Source organism: Chelonia mydas, chromosome 15 (genome assembly GCF_015237465.2).
Source record: "Chelonia mydas isolate rCheMyd1 chromosome 15, rCheMyd1.pri.v2, whole genome shotgun sequence".
NCBI lineage: Eukaryota > Metazoa > Chordata > Testudines > Cheloniidae > Chelonia > Chelonia mydas.
Genome location: NC_057856.1, coordinates 11578894 through 11605212, shown reverse-complemented (window position 1 = coordinate 11605212; position 26319 = coordinate 11578894). Strand labels below are relative to the sequence as shown.

At 41.5% G+C, this 26319-nt stretch overlaps 1 protein-coding gene across 34 annotated transcripts in view; it reads right to left on the bottom strand.

Moving 5' to 3' along the window:
- DEPDC5 (DEP domain containing 5, GATOR1 subcomplex subunit) overlaps nt 1–26319 on the bottom strand; it is a 64399-nt gene that overhangs the window by 30950 nt on the left and 7130 nt on the right. For 13 of the 34 annotated variants that reach the window (XR_005222340.2, XM_037878374.2, XM_043529816.1 and 10 more), the window contains 19 exons: nt 25740–25809; nt 23111–23189; nt 22701–22762; nt 21618–21687; nt 19852–19924; nt 18875–18978; nt 18464–18538; nt 17619–17753; nt 16895–16956; nt 16721–16794; nt 14749–14818; nt 14229–14265; nt 13334–13454; nt 11815–12098; nt 9449–9652; nt 8644–8779; nt 6642–6739; nt 2976–3041; nt 1213–1396 (listed from right to left, as the gene is read on the bottom strand). Coding sequence is in view for 33 of the 34 variants with exons in the window: in XM_037878374.2 (XP_037734302.1) it covers nt 1213–1396; nt 2976–3041; nt 6642–6739; nt 8644–8779; nt 9449–9652; nt 11815–12098; nt 13334–13454; nt 14229–14265; nt 14749–14818; nt 16721–16794; nt 16895–16956; nt 17619–17753; nt 18464–18538; nt 18875–18978; nt 19852–19924; nt 21618–21687; nt 22701–22762; nt 23111–23189; nt 25740–25809 (2004 nt within the window). In the remaining variant the exon portion in view is untranslated. The remainder of the gene's footprint in view (nt 1–1212; nt 1397–2975; nt 3042–6641; nt 6740–8643; nt 8780–9448; nt 9653–11814; nt 12099–13333; nt 13455–14228; nt 14266–14748; nt 14819–16720; nt 16795–16894; nt 16957–17618; nt 17754–18463; nt 18539–18874; nt 18979–19851; nt 19925–21617; nt 21688–22700; nt 22763–23110; nt 23190–25739; nt 25810–26319) is intronic. The other 21 variants (XM_043529801.1, XM_043529807.1, XM_043529809.1 and 18 more) reach the window with 6 other exon arrangements.

The window sequence follows — 26319 nt, the reverse complement described above, 5'->3', positions numbered from 1 at the left end:
GCCTGCACAGATCGACTTGCAAGATCAGGATGTAAGACAGTTGCATTTCTATCGCTTCTATCAACAGTTCATGGGGATGGATATTACCAAACTGTCTGGAAATAGTAGCTGGCATTTTGCAAACAATTTTGAAGCTAGTGAGAATAAGAGGCATTCTGACCATCAAGATTTATTTACAACAGCAGCCGTTAAACATCTGACAGTTGTATTTTTCAGCACTCGTACTATATAGCAAATATATTCACAATGATATTCACTTCTATAAGACTTTCCATCAGAAAGTCTCACAGCAGCTCAGTAACGTGAATTAAAACTCAAACACCTTTAAAAAGGGGAGAATACTTTCCTTCCTCAGAAAGGGGCAATTTAAAGCACAAAGAGATTAAAAGACTGGCTCATCATTGCCAATCAGCAGGAGAGCTGAGAATAAAACCCAGAAGCCCTCACTCCCGGTGCTGTGCTGTAGCCAACAGCCCCTATTATCCCCTTCTTCTCCTGAACACTGGTATCCTGCTCTTAGAGGGGCAGACATTTCTCCAAGCAGATTAATTGACTTTAATGCTGCCATTTATTATACCTTCTAAGTGCCTAAAGTGTAAGATTTCAGTCTCTCATGTGAGAGGTTTTATTCCTCCCTAACAGGGCAGTAGTCAACATAGCTCTGTTTTGTTACTTCACAGTTGGTGGGAAGTTTCAGAGATGTTGAAAGGAAGATGCATGGTTTTGGGAAGTGTGTTCTGGTATCTGGTGGCTACTGCAGAGTTGCAAGAGAATCTCAGAGTGTCTTTTGGTTTATCACACCACGTTCCTTCCAAAATTCTCCCAACAAAGCATCTCTGGAAAGGGGGTGGAGAAGCAGTATTTTTTTTTTTTTTTTAAAAGAGATACTCGGTATTCCAGGACATTTATCACAAGAAATGTGGGGGTTGTATTTTTTTAAAACAACCAACCATGTCAAGTTTTGTACCCAAACTAATTTCTAACAAACATCCAGAGGGAGGCAAAATGGACAGATGTTACCAGTGGACAAGGTGCAAAGCTGTCATCTAGAGAGAAAGGCTATCTATTCCACTGCCAACCATGTTGGCAACTCTATATATTGTATGAAAGGCACAAAATGTTCATCTTCCACCAGATTATCCCTGCCTGGGATTATCTGGAACCTTTCAGTTCAATGCAAGAGACTGTACTAGAGGAAGTGTTGGCACAAACCTGTCGATGTCAGCTTCTGGGAGCAGATCATAGCAGCCCTCAGTGTAGTCATTCTGCAAGCTCTGGCGGTCTGGGAAGTAGTCCGTGGTGAGAGGAAGGCATGCCGGAGTAGTGAGAGATTTCCAGTCCACCCCAACTGTACAACAGAAGCCTGGCACTACGGGGGGAGCAGACAGTGTCAGAACTGCCTCGTTGCATCATGGGGAGCAGACAATGGGGGCACGTGTGGTCACACATGAAAAATTAGGGGTGGGGAGGGAGAAGAAGGATGTGTGAACAGAGGAAAGTTGGAAAGAAAGATAAGTGTAAGATATGAATGAAAGTCACCAGTGGGTTGGATGGGGAGGGAAAGAAGGCAAGTAAGAGAGAAAAGGGGAGGGAGAGAAAGACACAGTTTGTTAAACAATGCAGTGCACATGCTAATTCAATCCCATCATGCAAATGGGATTCAAAGTTAATACCTTAAATTATCTGTTGATTGTAAGCTAGAGCTGAAATAGCTGCTGAGGTTACTGCAGATCAAGTGCAATCTCATATTATTAAACATATAAAAGAAAAAAATCAACATTCCAAGTCCGGACAAGCAAATCAGACCAGCTCCTCCTCCTGGATGATTGTAGGAGAGGTTGGTGAGGGAAAGAATGACAGCCTGTTTCTGGAACAGGTAGCATACAACAGCAGAAAAGAGAACATTTCTACAGTTATAAAAATAGAAGACAGCCAGAAGAGGTGGGAAGAAAGGAAAAATAGTATCTTGTAACCTGCTTTCCCCCCCAACCCTTTAAATTTAGGCTGCTATTGTAAGATTCTGGAGATCTAAAAACACAGATAATTCAACATCAAATAATCTACATCAATCATCTGTCCAGGGATGCCTGAATCAACCTGCCCTAAGAGCTCTTGGTGATTACTGTTACAAAAATCATTGTTGCACAGATCTCATTGACAAAACTGTTTCGCTTTACCTCAAAAATTTTATTTTAACATTAATGAGGGGGGAAATATTGTTGCAAGGAACTGATACAAGACAGACTGTTGCAAGAAATGTTCTCTGAAGCAGAGCCATGCCCTCACTCTTGTAATAGATAGAAGCATGTAAGCTTCAGTAAAAGGTATCTTGTACATAAAATGCTGGCTTTCCTGTTCTGTCATTAGATTGTCCAGCTGAACCAAACAGAACCTTTATGGTTCAGAAGCAGACACAGGAGAGTCCAACAGCCTCTTAAGCTCTTTATGTAAAAATTATGGGCAGAGGACGAATTCAGGAAATGATACAGCTATTGATTTAATGAATTCTTAGACAGGAACAAGTAAAGCCACAGTATATAAGGGCTCTACGGAGAGCCACTGACAATGACAGGGAAGCAGACTGTAAACCCGACTGCTGCCACATACTCAGGGCATAACACTACAGCTGCAGTGCTGTAGTTTAATACTGCATCAACGGAAGCGGTTTTTCCATCAGTGAAGTTATATTAACTACACTGATGGAAAACTCTCTCCGAGAGGTGGTAATTAGGTCAATGGGAGAATTCTTCTGTTGACCTAGCCCTCTTTACAGAGAGGGTTAGGTCAACCTAACTACAGCGATCAGGGCATGATGTTTTTCACAGCCCTTAGCAACATAGCTATATCAGTCTAATTTTTAAGTGTAGACCAGGCCTTCCCAACTCCTTGCTCACCAACCCTAATGCCTTAGCACGTGTACACACCCCAGCCCATGTTTACACAGGCCTCCTGCCCAACCCTCCCCTCCTGCTTACTTGGATCCAGAGAGGTTGAAACAACATCTTCCAATGAATCTTTGTTCTGCGTTCTGAGGTTCATCCCTATGAGAGGCAGACATGTATTTTATTACAAATAATCATTTGTGCATAACATTCATTCCTCTTCCCTCCAAGAGGGATTCAGACAAATGTGCGTAAAGCTCAAAGTAATTATATAATGCCTCTCCCCACCCCCAAGATATTCAGGGCACCGCATAACATAAAATATGTAAATACAGCCAACACATACAAAGCCACCATCTTTAAATTCAATTAAAGTGGTCCAGTACTAAAATGGATACCATGGTGATGGGCACCTTTATAAACGCTTGCAATACAAAATAATTGAGAGTTACTCATAATTATTTAGCTTGCTAACCTCTAGATTTTACATTTAAAGGCTTTTTTTTCCTAAATTTTTTCCTAAATTGGGCACTTTTTTTGAACAAGCAGGATGCTTCTGATTAGATTTTTTTCTTACTTGAGGGAAAAAAGTGAGAAGAATTAATACATATAGAATGTATCGAGGAAGGTGCTAAAGTTAGTAAAAACAAACAATGGAAACTTCAACAGAAATATTTATATAGCAAAAAGAGGAAAAATAAGATTTACTATAGAGTTCAAATAATTTATCAGAATAGATTATGGGGATTCAAGATAGCCCAGATGTTTTAGACACAGACTACCAGTGTACATGGCTTTCTGAGAAAAAAACCACACAGACGGTCCTTTGGATTCAGCCAGTATAGCTCTACCTGGCTGCCTTGGCACTTACTGAGCTGGAAATTTGGAAAGCAATAACCTGCTAAGGATTATTGCAATAGATTATATCTGGGGGGGGGGGGGGGGGGGGAAACAAAAAAAACCCCTGCTAAAATATTTTTAAGTGGAGAATATTGGTGGATAATAAAAGTAATCAAGGTGCTGAAAATATGGACATTCATTATTTTTCAATATATAAACTGTACTTGTCTGCACCATTCTAACATAAAGGGGAAAAGAGACAATTACCCATGATCAAGAGGGAAAAATTACAACTCTTGTGGGCATTTTCAGATTTTGAGCCAAGTTTTCCTCTGTGCTAGACTTAATCAAAACTAACATTGAGTTAAACTGAGTTACTATGGATTTATGCTAATGCAACTGACTGCAGAATTTAAACCTTTGTGTTTAACATCTTAACTATCGTGTTAACGATATGAAATGGATTTACAGTTCAGCTAACTTGGAGAACACATACTTGGCACAGTTTCTAAATATTCAAAGGGGCTGATTTTATAAAGTTGGAACCCACTATTTTATCCAATGAGTGAATATCCAAGAAAATCATGTTCTCTACATTATATAGCAATTACTGTAAGAACGGATGGGGTTTTGATTCCATGATGATGGCAGGAAATCAGAAGAGGAGGCAAGGACAAGTTGCCATTAATCTTACGTCAAACCCATTAATGACATCCGCCATCCACTTAGGAAAATGCAGTAAGACTTGTTTTCTCTAAACTGCCATCTGGCATCTGCTGGACAATACAGATAACATGTTGAATGCCAACGTAAATAGTTGGGGTAATTTTTTTACTAAAGAGGCACATGTTGCAATACCTGGATGAACTATACTGTAGGCAGGAGAATGATGCCCTGATGTGTTGGAAAGATCTGTTCTGAATCATAGATGGCTCATGCCATAGGAAATGGAAAGATATAGGCTGGAGACACAGCCGTGCAGTAGTGGCTTCAGCTCATTAGAGAGTTCAGTTATGAAGAGATGCTAATAGGGACTTTTAAGAAGCATGATAACTATAGACATAATTTTGCCTATAAATCACATATGTAGTGGCTGTTACAGAGGTTTTGAGGCTTCTCAAAACAATACAGTTGAAGAAGGAAAACATTTTTATTACTAGGAAAAATTATATATTCCATGCATTCATGTTGCACAAATTATATACAGTATTTGAGGTGCAATCCAACAACTACCAAAACAAAAAAATTAAATCAACTTGGAAGATATAAAAGTAAGGTACGAATATTAACCATGTTCAAATGAAACCCAGGGAAGGACATGAAATAGAAATAACTTTACAGTGACTAGTTAACTGATATGGATTTCCACACAATTATAGATGCAAACAAATGTTATTGGCAGTAAGTTTGCTAGCAAATTGTTTCAGACACTGTATTGTGTGGAGGGATGTGTGTAATAAGTGCAAAAATCAAACTGTACATTGGAAGGCAAAAACTCAAAATTAACCTGTGAAATTAGAAAGAAGAAGAGAACAAGGGGAGTCTAAAATACTCCATTCGAAGTGTTGGAAAATTCTACCATTTATCACGTTTCATCTCAGTAGTAGATCGGGGTCAGCAACCTTTCAGAAGTGGTGTGCCAAGTCTTCATTTATTCACTCTAATTTAAGGTTTCGCGTACCAGTAATACATTTTAACGTTTTTAGAAGGTCTCTTTCTATAAGTCTATAATATAGAACTAAACTATTGTTGTATGTAAAGTAAATAAGGTTTTTAAAATGTTTAAGAAGCTTCATTTAAAATTAAATTAAAATGCAGAGCCCCCCGGACCGGTGGCCAGGACCCGGGCAGTGCGAGTGCCCCTGAAAAACAGCACGTGTGCCACCTTTGGCATGTGTGCCATAGGTTGCCTACCCCTGCAGTAGATGATACTTTGAAAAGTTAGGCCACAGACAGACAGTTACTGCAACAGAATGCTTAGTTTGGCGAATTTGTTTTACTGGCTTTAAGAGATTCAGAAGAAATTTTCAGTAACTGGGGTCTCAGTATAAGAGAGACACTCCTAATAATCTGCAATTTAGTGTTTAAAAGTGCATCTTATTTCCGCAAGTACAGATTCTCATCCAATTGTTCACACAGGTCCAAATCCAAAAAAGCAATTAATCACATTATGTAATCTTGTCTTAAAATAGGCACATGCTTAACTGTTTTGTTGGATCTGGGCCTTAAAGGCTGTAAAAAGCTCTGCAACCCAGCACCTACAGTTCAAAATGGAAAACCCTATTTACAACTTCTCTTGAAGCCTACAGCTCACTACTAATTACCACAGACTTTATTCTCTGAGAATTATTAGAAAGATGGAATCATCTCAAACAAGCAACTCAGATATTTTAATACATATTCAGATTCATTTTGCTTTAACCCAAAGAAGGGGAACACGCATTATAGTATAGCACAGTAAAGCACACCATGGAGCATTAGAGAAAATTTTGCTCCATTTTTTTTGCCCCCATGTCTGGACACCAGATTTTGCGTTAATGGAACAGATTATCTTACTTTCAACTGAACACATTGTAAAAGCGTATTTGTTAAGAACAAACAATGGACATCTTTTCTATACCAAGAAATTTATAAAATGTAACTAGAGGAGCGGAAAGACAGATACAAAACAATAAGAGGGGATAATGGACATTAATTTCTCAATGTACAGTTATATATTAGTTTGGAACTATTAAGTGCTTAGTGTTATTCATCACCTGTACCCTACAGCTCCTGGACCCACCCATGTTCCATGGGTCCTAGCTCTGTTACTTTCTGACTGTTATCCTCTTACATAGCATCCTCTGGTAGGTCCATATCACCAGTCCTTTCATACTTCTATTTAAAATCCCCAAGCCTGCTCTGTTGACTGTTTATTACCTGCACCATTAGTGCTGACCAAACTGCCTGAAAACTCATTCATTCCACCGAAGCTCAGGAAGGAGATGCTGTCACCTGGACAACGAGAAGTGATGTGCCTGGAGAGAACAAGATGCTGACAAATTGGTTCATTACAGAGAAACAATACCCCCTCTCAGAGTTAGGTCAAGTCTTTTAATCAAAATTTAGATGCAAAAGCAACCTGGGGTCTAAGCTCAGCCTTTGGTGAATCAATGCTCCATACGACACACAGGGATCAGGACAGGCCTGGAAGGATCTTAGGAGATTCTGTACCAATGCAGAATATTGGTCCCTATAATTTGGTACCCAATCTATGGCAGTGACCTATACTGTCTTCTCACAGGATAATGGATTTCATGGATGACTAGCTACCCACGCATCCACTAGGAGACAAATACAGCTAAACAAGGATGAAGAAGATTCCCATGTTATGCACAGGTCCAACTTTAAAAAATGGAAATTCCAACCAGATCCAAATCTATCATGGATCTATTTATGTTCAATAGGGAAGAACCAACTGAGAATGTATGAGTAGGAAAGCCTGATGTTAGTGATCATAATTTAACATATAAGGAAAAGCTTCATATGAATAGATTTCTTTTTTAAAAAGCAAAATTTGGGAACTAAAACTTGGTAAGTGTAGTGTAATGGGAACATTAAAATCCATTGTAAGTGGGAGGAGGCTAGAGAATCGTAAAAGACAACATTGTTTAAAGGTGAGACTAAAACTTGTCTTGAAAAGAAAATTGCAAAGAAGAAGAATTAACCAGTGTGACTTCCTGAAAAACTGCTTAAAAGATTGGAGAGTGAAATAACCCTGTATTGGAAATAGAGAAGGGAGAGGAAACCAAAAAAAAGGAGGGTCAATCACAGCTAGGGCTTGAAGTGAAATGACAGAGCAGCAAAAAGTAAAAGTTAATATCAGCCAAGAGATGAAAGGGAAACAATAAGGACTTTTACAAAGACATAAGAGAAAGTAATGCTTGAAAGGAAACAGACCCATTAAAGTTAATGACGGAGGAAAGAGATTAAGTTAATGACAATTCTAAAGTAATTAAGTTACTGAACATTAAAAAAAAAAAACTTTAAATGAGAAAAAAGTGAAAAACATGGATACAGAAAATAATAAAGACCTTGTTAATAGAGATGTAGCTAAAAAGCTAGTAAGGGAATACCTTCGTGGGAGGAGTGTGGGAGGATAACTGTGCAGCTCAGCAGATAGACCCATCACTAGATCTAGGCTAACTTCCGAAATAACTTTAAAAAAAAATCATATACATAGTGACTAACGAATGATTTAGCTCTCGCAGGGAGCAAGATGCAGTGACTATGCTGATACTACAGGTCTGTGTAACCTCCCAATACTGTTTAGTGCATTGAATGAGATCTGTAGGTAAACAGAAAACTTTAATTGAAGAACAGGTAGCCATTCTTACAGGCAGTCCAGCTCTTGCCTTGCATTTTTCACATTTCCCTATCCTGTCAAACACGATTTTATTTCTCACCAGGTCTCAGTAGTGGGGAAAAAGAGGGCTGAAATTGCTTAACAGTACTACAAGGCAAAGCTCTTCCCTATGCTCGAAATATACTTCTCTGGAATGGCAAGTTACCGCTTTTGAGATAGCAACTGCTTCCCTGCACCAAGAAGTAAGGCAGTTAGTGAAGGCCTGGGGCACCTGCCATGGCCATTTCTTGGATGATCCCAGGGGTGATACACTGGCATGATTGTGGGTCTCAGAGAGCCAGCAAGAAGTAACCTAAGTATGAATGAACTGAGCGAAAATAAACCCTATTTCCCATGCTTGCTCCTGGGGCCTTATGCCTGACCATAATAATTGTGGCATACGCACACAGCGCTGGTGCTGCATGCTACAAAACATGTATGTCCTGAACCTTTATTTTCTTTATCCCATACGTGGCTAGCCTTTGACGCATTTTTTTTGAAACTCAGATCAATTTCTTTACTTGGTGACGGCCTTACCTGCCAGTTGCCTCATGGTAGGCTAGCTCCAGCAGCTCAGCAGAGGAGTGCGTCAGATCCCGCTGCCCGTTGCCCTGCATTTCTGCCATGTTCTGACGAGTTTGGTGGTGGATCTGGATTGCTTCTCCTGATGGACCTATCCAATTATATATTTATCAGTCTCACCCAATCTTCTCCTGTTGCGTTAGTTTTCCCCAATTCACCCCCAACTCCTTCTCCACAGCAGAAGCACCACTAATAGATACGGAGCACTAAAATGTCCCTTAGAAATTTTGTAAGACACAGTCCTCTCAATCTGCAGGAGGTATCAAAAAACTGAAGATTCCTGTTCTAAAATACATAGACATACTTTTTGGAAGGCCTTTTTACAAGACTCAAGGAAAGCTGCGCATAGTTCATAATTTGAATCTCAAACCTGGAACATAAAGGTGTGCACTTCCATAATAATTCACTTATTGAGCTCAGTCACGGCCCCTCCAGAATCTCCTGTCTAGTAAAGGCCACCAGAAATTCCCATCTGCTGCAGACAACAAAAAAGGAGAACTCTGGGCTTCCATATCCTCCATCTTCCACAAACTTGCTCCATGATATTCAAGCACTGAAGACACCAGCAGATGACAACATTCCCAAGAGACAATAGGGCATCAGGTTGTGTCAGTTCTTGGCTCAGTCCCCATTGTGCTGCATTCTACCTCAGGAAACCAGAACAGTTCACTCTGCCAGCTTATCTAGAGCGGTGCCCTCCCCATGTTAAAGCTCAAAAGCTTTGACAGTTTCAAAAAAACATACTATAACAAAGACTCACCCACAGGAAACGTGTGCATCCAACGCCTCCTATTGGATGTGAGTTTCATGGGCATGCGGGATGGCGCAAAGGGATTTATTAATGCCCGCTGTGGTGTATACCCCCCAGGACGAATGTGCAGCATGGATTCTGCACTGCCTACATGAAACCTCCCTGGTGCACTGGAGTCTCGTTGCTGTGACTCTAGCATATTCTCAAGGACATCTGCAAAACACAATTTTCAGTTAACAGAAGACCAAACGAGCCACACAAAAGAGGGTGCACTACTTAGTAAAATAAGGGCCACTAGGACAAGTGGGGACGGGCAGAGGGAGGCTGAAGGAGGCAGATGGCACTAATCCAGCAATTACACTATAAATGGGAGTCCAGACAAGACAGAACCAGGATTTTCTGCATTTAAAAGCATTAAAGTAGGAAAGCCAGAGAGGAAGCAATTTTTAAACAAGCCATGAAGAACTGTTATTTCTTCCTGTTTTTCAATAATAAACAGGGGGTTCTCACCCAGAACTCTAAACATTCCTTACAAGTTATAACAAAATATTGATGATGAAGCAGAAATTTAAAGAGAGCAACTGCAGTGAAGTTATAGGAGATGGGACAAAGGGGAGATCTATGTACTCCATTTTTTAAAAAATGGGCAGTTTCAACCATTGAAAGAAGTGGCAGGAATCATTAAACTAGAGCATGCTTTCGCCACAGGATACAAGATCTTGGTGAGCTCAATTAAGTCACTATTATCTGATGCACAGCACAAAAGCATTTATTTAGAATTAAGTGTAAATGAAGGAAAGAAATGAAGTATGCAGGACAAGGAAGCGTTGAGGATTGGAGAACACAGAAGAAGTGTCTTAGACAAAGGCAAACAGGGCACCTAAGAGAAAGTCAGTGAAGAAGTTAAGAATACAAAAAGGTCCAGACTATGCAAGAGGAAACTCAAAGCAATAAAAGCGTGGAGTGCAGAGGAAACTGCAAACAACAATGAAAGAGGATATTCAATAACGAAACAGAGTTCCCAAAAGCAGTAAAACAAAAGATCCAATTAAAGAAGAAAACAGGTGTGACAGAAACAGAAATGGAAGAGCTAACAGAGTACATCCTGGGCATAGTTATAGCAAAAAATGTGAAGGGGAAAGAAGAGGCTTAAGACCGTACCCATATGGGGCAGACACTCCTGTATCAGGTTTAGTGAGGCAAGAGGGATAGTTTCCAGATTACAGAAGATGACATACACTGACATCCTTCAGTAGGAGGAGGTGGGCTCTACTGCAGAACTCTTAAGAGCCCAATGATAGCTAGCTAGCTCTTATAGAACACTTTCCATCTATAGATGATGAAGTACATTACAAAAGGTAAGTATCAATTATCCATAGTTTACAGTGGATAAACAGACTCAGAGGGGAAGTGACTTGCCTAAGGTCACATAGTTGGTCAGTGGTAGAAATGGGAAAACAGTCTTTGACCCCCTTCCTCAGCCCAGTCCCCCAGATGGTCTTCCTTAAAAAGTAAAGCAATATCTGAAATACAATCATCTTGATTTATATATTGCTTGATATAGGGAAAGTACTGGAAAACTTAAGCAGCAAAAGCAGTAGTACATTTTTAATAGGACAGTCGGCTGTTACAGGCCAGCATGTCCAACTCCTTTCACAGGGCAGATACTGGTGTCAGATGAGATGGCAAGACCTCAGTGAAAAGGAAAGCATAAGCAGCCTTCATTAAGAGCAGATTGAGTTAAAAAAAAAAATCAGACTGATTTCTTCTAAAGAGCATCAAAGTACTGGTGAAAGGTGGACAGAGAGTGCAATTTACCTAGATTTCAGCAGGGCTTAGGAGAAGGTACCACATGCTGTCAGTGAATGAAATTAATAAAAAGGGCAGGCACCAGTGCTAACATGGCAAAATGGCTCTGTTAGCTGGCAGGAGGAAGGATCCAGAAAGTTATAGTTAATGACAGTAAATCCTCATGGAGAGGAGTTATAAAGGGGGTCCCGCAGGACCCACTGCTGAGAGCAATTCTATTATACAGATTCATAAGTGGCTTGGAAAATGGAACATCAGTTGCACATATCCATATCACAGAGGATCCAAAGGTAGGAGGGGTCACAGAAGAATATAGATCTCTTAAAGGAAGATGTTAACAGGGAAGGAAACTGGGCAGATCAGTGTCAGTGCCTATACAGGGTGAGCCAATAAGTACACACAAGGGAACTGGACAAGTATAAAGGGAGAGACAGTACTGAGCGCAGAGGTGTGCATTGCTGATAAACACATTTCCAAAGCTGTAACATGAATGCTGATGCGAAAATCTCCCCCTCTGTGTTGCTCTGGAAGTGACTGACATGAACTCAGGACCTCTCTCTTCCTACCCCACAACCAATGGGCACAGCGAAGGGACTTCCCCATCTCCATTCGTGCCTCAGTCTGACCTCGGGTGCTGGTGTAGCCCAAGGAGCTGCTGACTTCGTATTGGTGCAAATGAGGCCGTGGGATCATCAAGATGTTGGAGATCTTTCCCAGGGAGCTGTCATCGGAAGCTTGGCTCCTCACCTCCTCTGGGAGCAGGGTGCGGCTCTGCACAGAAGGGCTGGACGAGACATCATAAGAGCTAGAGCTCTTCCTGGTGCGGCTCTCTCTCTCCCTCGCAGACCTACTGAAGGATACATAGGTTCAATAGCACTGAAGTGAAATCCCACTTCCTGGGCAAATCAAGAGGATCCAACAGCTTCCCACTTATCCAGGAACCTGTAGACTGATAGCTGAATCCAAGCCCAGTGGTAAAGGGTTAGTGTCACCATCTTTGAATATATGAGTGCAATGGCACATTTGCCTTCCCTAGCTAGCATATTAAATAGTTATCCAACAACATAGGATACCGAACACTAGAAATCTCCTAGCTAGGCAGCAGTGCTCCAAAGGGAGCCTGCTCAGCACCTCCCACAGTTCTGCAGCCACTCATCCAGCCATGGCATTGACAGAATTTGGAAAGAACCAGGCCCAGCCCTACATAGCTAGAAAACCAGACTGCCCAGGGAGTTCTAGAGCGCCCTTAAAATTAAATTAAAGGTCTTTAAAAGGTACTGGCATCTTTCCAAGCTGAGCTCGATCAGCTCAGTACATGAGGGAATGAATCCATGTATGCAGATGTTTGTGTACAAAGCTCCCCTATATAATGCCTCCTAAGCCCTGAAGGAAAGATATAACTGATGACACTCTGAAGCAGCCCCATTAGGCCCGTTTTTGTGAAACTGCTCCAGGAACTTAGGGGGATTGAATGTAATTGGCCAAAAAAAGCATTTGGCCAGGACATCAGGATGAACACCCTATCAAATTTTCAGTGACCCCATGGTCATAGCTCTATTTCAATTTGCATCCAGAAATTAACACTTTCAGTTGTTCAGGGATTCTACACCCCCTACCCACCCTGTTTGGTATCATCTCAGAGGACAGAGCACCACTCTCTGAATGACCATTTCCACTTCCAGCAACTCCGATGTGTTCCTCTAAAGTCAGCCAAGTATGAAGCCAGCCTAACCATGCTTAGCTTGCAAAATCTGACAGGAGCACAGGAAAAGGAGAAATGGCTACAATAATTTTTCTGTTTGAACAAGCAAGCAAAATTTAAATTGGATGGAAATATATTGATAGTTATTCCTTTTACTTGCCCCCATAGCATTAGTGTGGCTTCACAGTAGTATGATGGGAAGGCCACCAGCAGGAAGGTCACTGATACCAGCTAAAAATATTAGTTCTAAACACTATTCTCAGACAAGTTTTAAGCTCTTGGTGTTCAGCCTTCCCCATCTTTCCCAAGAGCATTTTATACATCAGCAAACGCACAGAAGTGGTGAAGCTGAACCAGAATCAGTTTGCTTAAAAGTGTCCTACCTGAAAGTGGTACAGCGCTGGGCTCGGGATGGGCCAGGCAGTCTGAACACTTGGGCATCATAGCCATCATAATCAACTTGAATGGGAAGGGCATTCTCAGCATCTTTAGGAGCCCCTAATGCTGGAACACAGAACATTTAATTCTGGAGTCTCATTTATAATTACTGTTTAAGCTCTGAGATTGCTGGACAAATTATAAGCAGCCAGCTATCACTTCAGAGACAAGGAATTGTCCCCAGATATATGGTAAGGAACCGCATAGAAGAGTCTCGTGTATAGAACAACTGAAACAGATCTATTAGCTCAACTGGGAAAGCAATCACCTGGGAATCAGCAATTTAGACTCACTATTAACTCCTCCCTAACATTCAGTCATTCACTGACAAGTCTTCCTATTTCTATGAGGTGTTGTGATCACCTCCAAATCAGGTCGTGCAAGTTTGCAGAAGACCTCTTGTGTAAGGACAAAATAATTCCCCCTTCTGTTCACATGCACATTCCTGAAAAAAGGTGGTATTGAAGTATGAAAACCCAGAGATTATGTAATTCTGTATATACTGCATTGCCAGCACTCAAGCACGGCAGTCAAGGCCCATCCTTCCCACGAGCCATACTGCTAGAGGGCCAAGGCCTATACATCAACTTGACACTATCTCCTCTAGCCATTGACAAGCAGTCAGGGCTAAGAACCTACCCCATTGATCACATACCAGGAAGTCAGATTAGACACCTATACCAGCACCCCAGGACACATGAGTCTTGTTTTGCTGCCTTTTGCCACAATTATCCCCTTTTCAATCCCATCAATAGTGGTTTCATTGCAGTGTCATTGGCTTGTTAGAGCATTTATTGTTTTTTTAAATCAACTGGGTCATTCCAGTACTGAATTACTCACAGGGGTCTCGACCATTTTTCACTTTCTCTGTCAGCAACTGGAGGAGCAGACACAGGAAACGTGATAAAGAAAATAAAACAGGTTAGCATGTTCTAAGGAAATTTGACCCCACAGTGATGGAGTGTCAGACTTAAGACTTGGTATCAGACTGCAGGGTTTATTCTGCTGACTCAAATCAAGCAGCCAGACCATCTCAGTGATGCAGAAGTTTGACACCCAGTCACAACCCCCAGAGACATTTTTCCTCCTCCTCCCCAGCGTCCCTTCTCCCTCCCAAGATAGACGGAGGCTTTCTAATGTAATAATTATGTAATAATTATGACAGAGCTAGTAGTGGGCTTTGATGCCTGGCACCAAAAAGAATTACAAGTATTTCTGAATGATAAGAAGGCAGGGGTTCCTTTAGGTCACAACTGAATTAGTATGGACTGTGGAAAAGACAAGCACTGAACACCATGCCTCAGCTAAGGAGGCAACAGTTTGTCCAGATGACAGGAAGAGATCCCAGCAACCAGCCTACCTTCCTTCCTGCCAGTTTAATCCGCGGGGTGAAGCTGTTACATAGGAGCTGGCTTTTGGATGTGTAGAAACTGGAAAGGAAAAACATAAGCTTGTTTAGTTAACTTTTAGGAAATAGGCATTTTAAATAAAAGTGTTGAGTTTCGGTTATTTTCTGCCTGTACAGACTGGGAAAAGGGAAGAATTTTGAGCCAGGCTCTTTCTGGAAAAGAGATGAAGTAGACACCAGGAAAGATTCGGATAGATGATTACAAAAGCACCTTAGTTCAAGAAAAAGTTGGAATCTATAAAGGCCCCACCCTTAGACTCTCAGATGCAACTTAACCCACAGTTCACCTCAATAATCTAACAATTGAACTCTCTCATTTCCTTCCTCTTTCTCCAGAAAATTGTTCACGTCCATTAACTTTTGCAAGATGTGATGCTACGTGCCATTGGTGACTCTCTCCCTAATTTACTTAGCTCCTAATGATCTCACCATAATTGTTTATAAGCTGCTCCCATCTGAATTTGCAGCCAGTCAACTATTTGCGATAATGTGCATCTTGCAGTAAGAAAAGATTCAGATGAGAAGTCCTAGAGCACTCTTTCATATAAGGCAAAGAGCTGATGAGAAGATCAATCTACTTGGAAGGACAGAATATGAGCAATCTGTGTGAGTGGTCAAGACACGCACGCATGCAAAGACATGAAGAGGAAACTTGCCTATACTAGCAGCAGCTATATTGATATTGTTGAATGTGTGCACGTGTGTGGGGGGGGATAATTCAACCTCTGGCCCAGCCTCTTATGAAAACAGAGAATACGGTCAGAGTACTTAACAGAAAGATACTTCAAATAATGAAATATAACTATACCATGGCCTGGTGGTTGAGAACATCACACTATAGGTCTCAGTGTTTCACTAGGATCATATACTTGCTCCAGTCTTTACCCACATCAGACCCATTTTCCTTACCCGTAACAGCTTATTCAGGATTTACTCCTGAGTTGATTGAAGTGATCTGACTAGTCCATTCTGATTTCCGTAACTTCCTGCATTTGCCTAAGCAAACTTCAAAGACAGAAATGAGTCTGCTGGACATGGAGCCTCAGAGCAAGACTCCTTCCTTTACAAGTTGCTCTATAACCTTCGAAATTTTGTATGTATGCACTTTGCTTTACTTGTGCTTTGCATGCTGTGACAAAGTTCCTCCTCTACCTCGGTGGGTCTTGCGCTTCTTGGCAGATTTGCTCGCCTTGGAGCTTCACGGCAGCCCTCAGCTTGGCCGTTTTTCTGAACGCACAGTCCAGGTCAATGCCTCCTGTGTCTGACCACGAGTTGGGAGGATTTGCGGGGAACCTGGGCCCGCCCTCTACTCCAGGTTCCAGCTCAGGGCCCTGTGGAATGCAGCTGTCTAGAGTGCCTCCTGGAACAGCTGTGCGACAGCTACAACTCCCTGAGCTACTTCCCCATGGCCTCCTCCCAACACCTTCTTTATCCTCACCATAGGACCTTCCTCCTGGTGTCTGATAATGCTTGTACCCCTCAGTCCTCCAACAGTCCACGTTCTCACTCTCAGCTCCTAGTGCCTCTTGCTCCCAGCTCCTCACATGCACACCACAAACTGAAGTGAGCTCCTTTTTAAAACCCAGGTGCCCTGATTAGCCTGCCTTACTTGATGCTAGCAGCTTCTTGATTGACTGCAGGTGTTCTAATCAGCCTGTCTGTCTTAATGGTCTCCAGAAGGTTCCTGATTGTTCTGGAACCTTCCCTGTTACCTTACCCAGGGAAAAGGGACCTACTTAGCCTGGGGCTAATATATCTGCCTTCTATTACTCTCCTGTAGCCGTCTGGCCCGACCCTGTCACAACGCATAGAAACTAACAACATGGAATGAAATGAAGACTTCAGCAGGTCAGTGGAGAAGAACATGCAGCATGAAGGCTCAGCGCTAGCTGATATTTACCTATAACCCTAACAACACACCTACCTATGGTTTATCCAGTGTGGAATATTGTAGTCATCTCCTAAGCGAGAATCTCCGGGACCACTGCGATTGTGCAGCTAAAAGAAGAGAGAGTTCACAGGTGCAATAATTACTGTGAGTTTTGTCCAACTAGTCTCATAATAAGCAGCACTTTCAGGGGAGCCAAGATTCTGTTACCTTGAAGAGCGGAACAGCATGCAGTGGTTGCTCCCCCATGCACACTAAATCTACACCAATCCCTGAAAACAAAGAAATGAAGGGGTCAAGCTACATATTATCCAGAACTGTTGCTGCTGGCCTAATCCAACAGGTCACGAGTCTGAGTTAAAGTTACATAAATCTGCTGTATTTGAACCAAATGTTTAAATCTGATTACAATAAACTGCTAATGATCCCATGCTTTCTTTGCATAAACTACTGAGAAGCAGAAGCAGCCTTCTTTATAAGCAGGCTGCTCTTTCTCATCTAATATTTAATACAATGGATTTGCTTCCACGACAGTGATCTGCAATGCCAAAAAATGATGGAGAGCATAGGTGTGCCCAGATGTTGTTATTGCTGTGGTTTACCTATACAGCATGCAGGAAGGGAGATAGGAAAAGTTTCCCCCATGACAAATGCATATCAGATAAAATTGTCTTTCAACGGAAAGTTCCTCATGGCCTGATTTTAAGAAGTGCTGAGCACTCACAAATCCCAGTGAAACTAACTGGAGCTGCAAGTGCTCAGGACCTCTAAAAATCAGCCCATTATTGCACTTAATATGGAAATAAGTCTTCCAGCTATAAATGATCATTGAGATGGATACAGGACTTAGCGATTGTGACTTTTGGAGAGCTAAGGTTGTTTGCATACATGGAGGTTGTAAAACATTGCCAGTTAGTTATGAAAACTATTTTACCATTATCTATCATGCGCTGTTTGGTCAGGATCATGAGGAGACGGTCCACTTCAAACACACCCACTCCAGGTGTGATAACCACAGACATCTGTCCAGTCCGGTCAAAGTTGCGGTTTATGTAATGCTTGTCAAACACTATGAGATAAATCAGAATCAAGGAACAGACATATTTTAAAATAAAATTATGTTAAAGTTTTCATAAGCTCTCAAGAAATAAACTCACTACTGATGGTGCTAGGAAGCAACCTTCCCCAAACACAGGAGTGCAGCCAGTTAGTGCCTACAAGGCCATGACCAAAAATGTTTGCACCCTGATTTTGAAAGACATGGTGGATTGGCAGTAGAGTTAGGCAGAAGGGCACAGATGATGGGTGTAGGCATCTATATACATGGGTGCCTGTCCTGTCAGCTAGAGTTTGCTTTATTGCCACTTACACAAGATGTCAATGACAGTGAGCAACAGGATCAAATAGTATGATATGCCTCTTTACAAAAAAATAAAGCCACTGCATTATGGTGACTGGAGGACTCTGATGTATAGAAGCCACACCAATACACATTTAGACAAAGGAAAATAAAATATTTAATGCAGACAAAGCTTTGCAGTTTGTTCCAAGAACCTAAACTGCCCAGCTTCAGATCTTTCATCTTTAATATCAGTTCTCACTGAAATAGATACAGACTAGTTACTGTTGAATGAAAGAAGTGACAACTTAAATAGTTTTCCCCTCCTTGCTTTCACAGGTTAGTGTTAGGCAAGCAGCACTCCACAGAAAGCTATTGGCTGTAACTTTCTGTGGTCCCACCTCTCTGTACTTTGCACAAATTTATGCTTCATTACTCACCATTGAATGAAAGATTTATGGCCTCCAGGTAGTTCCCTTGTGCTGAGGTAGAATTATACCCTGGGGGGAAGCCATCTGGACAAGAGATTGAAAGAAGTAATTTCATTTTTAATATAGGCAGACAAATGGACACTTCCTACACTTCAGAGTTATTCCCACACCTCTCCCCTATGCAGACTCACAACCTGTGCTTCCTAGGCCACCTCAGACAGAGCCACAAGAAACTGGAGGCAGCAAGACTGTCATTTGTGGCATAAGCATTGGAACTGGCAACCTCAGTGTAGAGTGTTGCTAGACGGAGAGCCAGAAGCTTTGCAGCTAAGTTTCACTTAAAAAAACCAACCCCCCCCCCCCCCCCCCGCTTTTCCCCCTGGCAAAAAACCCCAAAACACCTAAGGAAGATCTCCCTACCTGCCTGCTCCAGTCGCACCAGCACCGGATACTGAATAAAAAGTTTTTTAATGGTCACAAGCAATGACGTCCACTCTTCTCGTCTCTCATTCTGAACTACAACCCTGAAAGGAACACAACTTTTGAGGACCATAGAAGGAAGGAGAGCACGAGGCTTCTCAGAGGAAGTTTTAAGAGGCACAGAAGGATGCACAAGCTACAGCCTGAGGAAATGAATGATAGAGAGGAGAGTGAATACTTCTGTAACTCTGTCTCCCAGGTGAGATAGCTACCACACATCTTATTATGTGTATTGGTATCCATTCATACCCACACTGTGCCAGGTGCTGTACAAACATCAAGGCAGGCAAGGTCCCTGCCCTGAAGACCTTACAATCTATGGCTTATACAAGATCTTACATTATAGCCTACACGTAGGACAGAAATATAGTAACATGTTCTACGTTTAATATGGAAAAGCATCATTTCTTTTTAAAGGAGGAACTGGCATTCCAAGCTGGACCAACTTTACCAGCTGGCGAAAGCTTCAATAACCATATCCCATCCTGATCAGTAGACACAGAACTTAACTGGAAACATAATCAAAGTTTCAGCACTGGCACCCCACAAAGGGTTCACCTGTCCTTTGGCTACTCAAAAAAGTAAAAATTCTAAAGACAGCCAAGTCTTACATAAAATGCTACCATCAGCACTACAGAGAAAGCCCTAAAGCCTCTGAAGTTTGTCACTGATTTCTATAACTAAGCAGCAGGATGACTGTGTTGTGTACCATCCACTCAGAAAGACAATTCAGCAAATGTGAGTGTAGGGAGAACTGATCAATATGCCAGGACTCAGAGAGGGGTGTCTCTCATTGTGCTAAGATCTTGCCCTTGTGATGTATTCTAGCAAGAAATGGGTCTCATTAATAAGAATTACATATATGTTTGTTCAAAAATATCCCTTAAAACACAAAACTGTCACAGGGGAAAATATACTTGTAGAAATCTTCATAAAATCTTCCTTCGTGATCCTGCCGAATTGAGGCACGGTATAACTCAGGAAACTCATCTGAAATGGAGAGGAAAGCAAGGATGAAGATGGTTCATTCAGAAATCTGAAGGGGGTCCCAAAACGCTTACTCCCCTTTTTAGCCAAGGGAAGTTATTTCTAGAGCATGTCTAAATCTGTAAGAAAAACTTCAGATCTCTCTGACAATATTAAGTTTGGTTTAAAAATGAAGTCACAGGAGTCTTTCTACAAGAGTGAGTACTTTGGAGACAATTTGCATATATGTCCTTGTCATAAAAATAAAGGGAAGGGTAACCATCTTTCTGTATACAGTGCTATAAAATCCCTCCTGGCCAGAGGCAAAACCCTTTACAGGTGAAAGGGGTTTTGCCTTTCAAAGGGTTTCACCTTCCCTTTATTTTTATGACACGCCCCCCAAATCACAGATAGGGTGAAAACACTGGCTGTGATTTCTTCCTGGAGCTCTAGGAGAAAGCAGAGTTAATAAGACACATGCACCTCTAAATATACTACCAACTGTATAAAGACTAACAATATTTTCCACATCTCAAGGACGATTTTAACCAGTTGATTCTGGGAAACTTTCACGGGAGAGTGCATCAGCCACTTTGTTAGAAGCTCCTAAGATGTGTTGTATGTCACAATCAAAATCTTGGAGAGCTAAATTCCACCAAATAAGTTTTTTGTTATTTCCCTTGGTGGTATGAAGCCACTGTAGCGCAGCATGGTCGGTTTGCAGGTGGAAACGCCGTCCCCAAACGTATGGGCGTAGCTTTTCCAAAGCGTAGATAATTGCGTAACATTCCTTTTCACTGATTGACCAGTGGCTTTCCCTCTGAGAGAGCTTCTTGCTGAGAAACATGACAGGATGGAACTCTTGATCCGGTCCTTCATGCATTAAAACTGCTCCCACACCACGCTCGGATGCATCTGTGGTTACTAGGAACGGTTTGTCAAAATCTGGGGCCCTTAGCACAGGGTCAGACATGAATGTCGCTTTAAGCTGGTTAAAGGCCTTCTGACACTCTTCAGTCCACTGAACTGCATTTGGCTGTTTCTTTTTGGTTAGGTCTGTCAGTGGGGCAGCGAGGTTATCTTAGCTTCTTAACCCTTTACAGGTGAAAGGGTTTTGCCTCTGGCCAGGAGGGATTTTATAGCACTGTATACAGAAAGGTTGTTACCCTTCCCTTTATTTTTATGACAGCCCCACATCCTTTCATGTTAGGTTTTTCCTTAAAGGATTCACATAGGGACTGATCAAGCACCCACTGTGTTTGGCACGGACTCCTTTGGACAGAGAGTGCATCCACCTAACACAAAAAGGGCAGCTGTGCTCACCTTTTGAAATATACTTGAGTTACAGTACAAGAAAATAAGGTTCTCTGCAAGTTTACAGATACACTGATCCCTTCTCATCCCCACCATTTCCGAGGAGAACAAGGACTTAACAGAAATCATAAAAACAGACTCAGAGTTGTGCAAGTTGTACGTATGCAATATAGAGGAATGTACGTATCTCCTGAAGCATCCACTGTCACTGATACTCCCTGCGTAACACATTCCTAATGAACTCCAGAACACAGCACCCAATAATGGAATTAAGTTCCTCATTGGCGCAAACTATTGTTAGCTAACACCAGCCTCTAAGAGATAAGGAGGACAGACTGAAGACAAGAATATGGAAAGGTGGGGCAGGGGAAGGAGGAGAAATTATTATTCAATAGCTTCTTACCTATGGATTTTGCATCATAAAAAGTTCGAGAAAATAGAACCACTGTCACCTCATGGCTACAGTTCTTCTCCTGTTCAAGAGGAATAGAAAGAAGTTGTGGGGGGGAGAAGAAAAATAGCTCTTCTCCCTGAAATCGCACACTCATCAGTAAGTGACTAATAGTGCACACACACAAAAGAATAGGGAGCAGAGATTATCACAAACAAAAGGAGAGCAAACACTGATACACGTGTAATCAACAATGCACGGCGCTTATATGGCTGTACAACACTGCTGTGTAGGTCCTGTAGTGCCAAGCTAGTAGTAGGGCATAGGAGGCATACTACGCACCATTCTCTAAGACGACGACTTCTTGCCAATGCAACAAACGGCACTAATGAGCTGTAGAGAGCACCTTAACCAGATCTCCCAGTCTCCCTTCAGAAGGGAAATATGGGCCCAGGTGAGGAGTTGAGAGAAAGAAACACTGAGATATCCAAGAGGATAAGAAGAGCGCAACTTCTCCTCCTCCTCTTCCCCCAGCCCCAATATTAAAACAAACTATACTCACATCTCACAGTTTCCAGCTGCATAAAGTCTTACATGGCTCCTATCAGTTTCATAACATTGCCAAAAAGCAGCACGGAGATAAGACAACCCTAAAGTGCGCACTTCTCACCTCCTGGACACCTGGCAATGTCAGTCACACTTTGCATGCATTTGACATGTTCAAGATTTAGGGCTCTTGATTATTTAAATCTACCCTTGCCCTCTAATTTGTTGATTTCACATTCACCCCCAACTTAAGTGTCTTATTCAAGATTGCTGTGATTTTCTTATTTAAACTAAACTTTTTGGTGCCAGGGCCCTTGTTTGTGAAGGTCCATGACTAAGGGAGTCACGGCCACTGGAAATTACAATTGATGACTCAGTAAATGTGTCAAAAAATCAGGGTCTTATCTTTTAACTTTGAATAGTCGGCTTGTGGCTCTTTTTAAAGAGGATATCAGCACATTAGATAAACAAGTGATACTGGAGAATGGACAAATACATGGGATGACTTGTTCTTTTAGAAGCAGGCTCTATACGAAACTGCAACAGTACCTTCCATTTGGTGAAAAGATCTGCAAGGAAACCGTTCACAGCTTTCTCAAAGTACAGGTCCCCTGCAAAAAAAGCAGCACAAAGGTATCAGAAAGCTGCCATTATTTTTATTACACACGCACCCACACACTTCCCTGTTTTAAGGTAAACTTATCTTGAGGGTTCCAGTACAAAAAGTTGTATTAGGATCAGGGCAGCCCACCTTACAGGCATTAAGAGTCACTACTGATGTTACCAGAGAAAGGAACACGACAAACAACAACAAACAGGGCTAAGGTTTTAGATGATGGGAAGAAAAGCACAACTTTGGTGTCAATAGCAACTGACCCTAACTTCATATTTCCAATGCATTGTCTACGTACAAGGCAGGACATTTAAATCAAGTACGTGAGAAAAAGTTATCTACATACCATAGATGTCAAAATCCCACATTTCACAGCTCATCTGGATAAAGATGTAAACCATGGCTGAAGTTGAGCGGAACACCACCTAACAAGGAGTGAGAGATAGTGTCATGTGGTGACATACCTGCTGAAGGCTTCATAAGGCTAATAACTAGAAGGAAGCTGTTTAGCTCCTGAGCAGTTATCCCAACATTCTCTAACATGGGCATTAATTATTAAGCTACACATAAACTCTGCCTACATAGGCTACACTGCAGTAACCTCTGAGGGGTTTGCTTTTCAAAGTCCTGTGTAATTCTTAATATAGTTGAACTCATTGCACTGGAGAGTGTTAATCGTGTGATTTCTGGGATTTGTTATTCTCCACATCCTTCATAGCCAGCAGCATGTGTCACCATTAATTTGTGAGTGAGCAATAATGAAAAGGAACTTGCAAGGGTTTCACTTAAAGTATTTGTTGGTGAATGGGGCAGCACATTGTCCTTTGGTAAAATTCCATTTTGTTCAGAGTTTACATTTCAGCGTCTCTGCTATATTTTCTGCCAGTTCAGAAAACAAAAAACAGTTAATGAAAACTTTCTGTTAGGGCTGTCAAGCAATCAAAAAAAATTAATCACGATTAATTGAGCTGTTAAACAATAATAGAATATGATTTATTTAAATATTTTTGAATGTTTGCTACATTTGAAATCTATTGATTTCAATTACAACACAGAATACAAAGTGTACAGTGCTCACTTTATATTTATTTTTGATAACAAATAAAACAATGTAAAATTTTAGAGCCTACAAGTCCACTCAGTCCTACTTCTTCTTCAGTCAATCGCTCAGACAAACAAGTTTGTTTACATTTGCAGAAGATAATGCTGCCTGCTTCTTGTTTACAGTCACCTGAAAGTGAGAACAGACGTTTGCATGGCCCTGTTGTAGCTGGTGTTGCAAGATATTTACATGCCAGATGCACTAAAGATTCATATGTCCCTTCATGCTTCAACCACCTTTCCAGGGGACATGCGTCCATGCTGATGATGGGTTCTGCTCGATAACGATCCAAAGCAGTGTGGACTGACGCATGTTCATTTTCATCATCTGAATTAGATACTAACAACAAAAGGTTGATTTTCTTTTGCGGTGGTTTGGGTTCTGCAGTTTCCGCATCAGAGCGTTGCTCTTTTAAGACTTCTGAAAGCATGCTCCACACCTCGTCCCTCTCAGATTTTGGAAGGCACTTCAGATTCTTAAATCTTGGATCGAGTGCTGTAGCTATCACATTGGTATCTTTTTTTCATTTTGTCACATTTGCAGTGAAAGTGTTCTTAAAATGAACAACTTGTGCTTGGTCATCATCCGAGACTGCTATAACATGAAATATATGGCACATTGCGGGTAAAACAGATCAGGAGACATACAATTCTCCCCCAAGGAGTTCAGTCACAAATTTAAATAACACTTTTTTTTTTTTTAAACAAGTGTCATCAGCATGGAAGCGTGTCCTCTGGAACCATGGCTGAAGCATGAAGAGGCATATCAATCTTTAGCGCATCTGGCACGTAAATATCTTGCAATGCCAGGTATAATAGTGCCATGCGAATGCCCCTTCTCACTTTCAGGTTATATTGTAAATAAGAAGTGGGCAGCATTATCTCCTGTAAATGTAAAGAAACTTGTTTGTCTTAGCGATTGGCTGAACAAGAAGTAGGACTGAGTGGACTTGTAGGCTCTAAAGTTTTACATTGTTTTGTTTTTGAGTTCAGTTATGTAACCAAAAAAACCCTATATTTGTAAGTTGCACTTTCATGATAAAAGAGACTGCACTACAGCAGGGGTTCTCAAACTGTGCGTTGGGACCCCAAAGTGGGTCGTGAGCCCATTTTAATGGGGTTACCAAGCCTGGTGATGGCCCTGGGCCCCAGCAAGTCTGAAGCCCAAGCCCCACTGCCCAGAGCTAAGGTTACATGCCCCCTGCCTAGGGCAAAAGCCCTTGGGCTTCAGCTTTAGCCGCTCACCTGCGGCGATGGTGCTCGGGTGGCAGGGCTTGGGTGGGCTCAGTCTTCGGTCCCCCTTCCTGGGGTCATGTAGTAATTTTTGTTGTCTGAAGGGGATCACGGTGCAATGAAGTTTGAGAACTGCTGCACTACAGTACTTCTATGAGGTGAATTGAAAAATACTATTTCTTTTATTTACCATTTTTATAGTGCAAATATTTGTAATAAAAATAAAGTGAGCACTGTAACCTTTTTATTCTGTGTTGTAATTGAAATCAATATATTTTAAAATGTAGAAAACATCCAAAAATATTTAATAAATTTCAATTGGTATTTTATTATCTAACAGTGTGATTAATTGTGATTACTTTTTTAATCGCGATTAATTTTGAGTTAATCGCGTGAGTTAACTGCGATTAATCAACAGCCCTACTTTCTGCTCATAGCAACCTCAGTCCAAAGAAAAGAGCAACCAAAGGAGATCATCAAATAGAGAGAAATCCGATATACAGTAACATATTCAACATCAAAACTGCTACCAAACCAGTAATATGGCTATAGTCAATGGCACAGTGACCAGACACTCACTGGTTTGGTAGCCCTGAAACATCAGCTGAAGGAAAGGGAGAAAAATTTTAAAAAAATCCTACCCGGGTATCTTCACTGATGTACCCACATGTGACCTTCTCGCTCTTAACCCATAGCTCACCCACTTGTGCCCTATAAGCAAAACAAAGAAAGGAATTCAATGCAAAAATAACCTTTGTTAAAGAGAGTTGGTATGGAGATTAGAGAACTACACGCTATGTTCTAGCTAGAGATACGACAAACATTGCATTCAATTGGGACATTAATATAGCCCTTAATGGTCTTTGGGTAAAATCAATTGAAACAAAACATACTTTAAATGGCTGCCCCTACATGGCACCAGTGCCAAGTGACCTCCCATTGCAGCTCCCTACCACAACCATTCCCTCTTATCACCTCAACACCAATCCAAAGGAACCCTTCTTTTGCTCCCTCTCACCAAATCTCTTGTCACAACAGTATTCCGTTATCACCAAATACCAAAGGCAAATTATGTGGCACTCACCTAAACCAAAAGAGTAGATTTGTCCCATCACTAACTCCCACAAGTCACCAAATGACATAAAGAAGACCACTTAAATGTGGAGCTTTAAGGTCTTTTGCATACTGCTCAGAATTCCTGCCACAGGTTTATTTTTTATC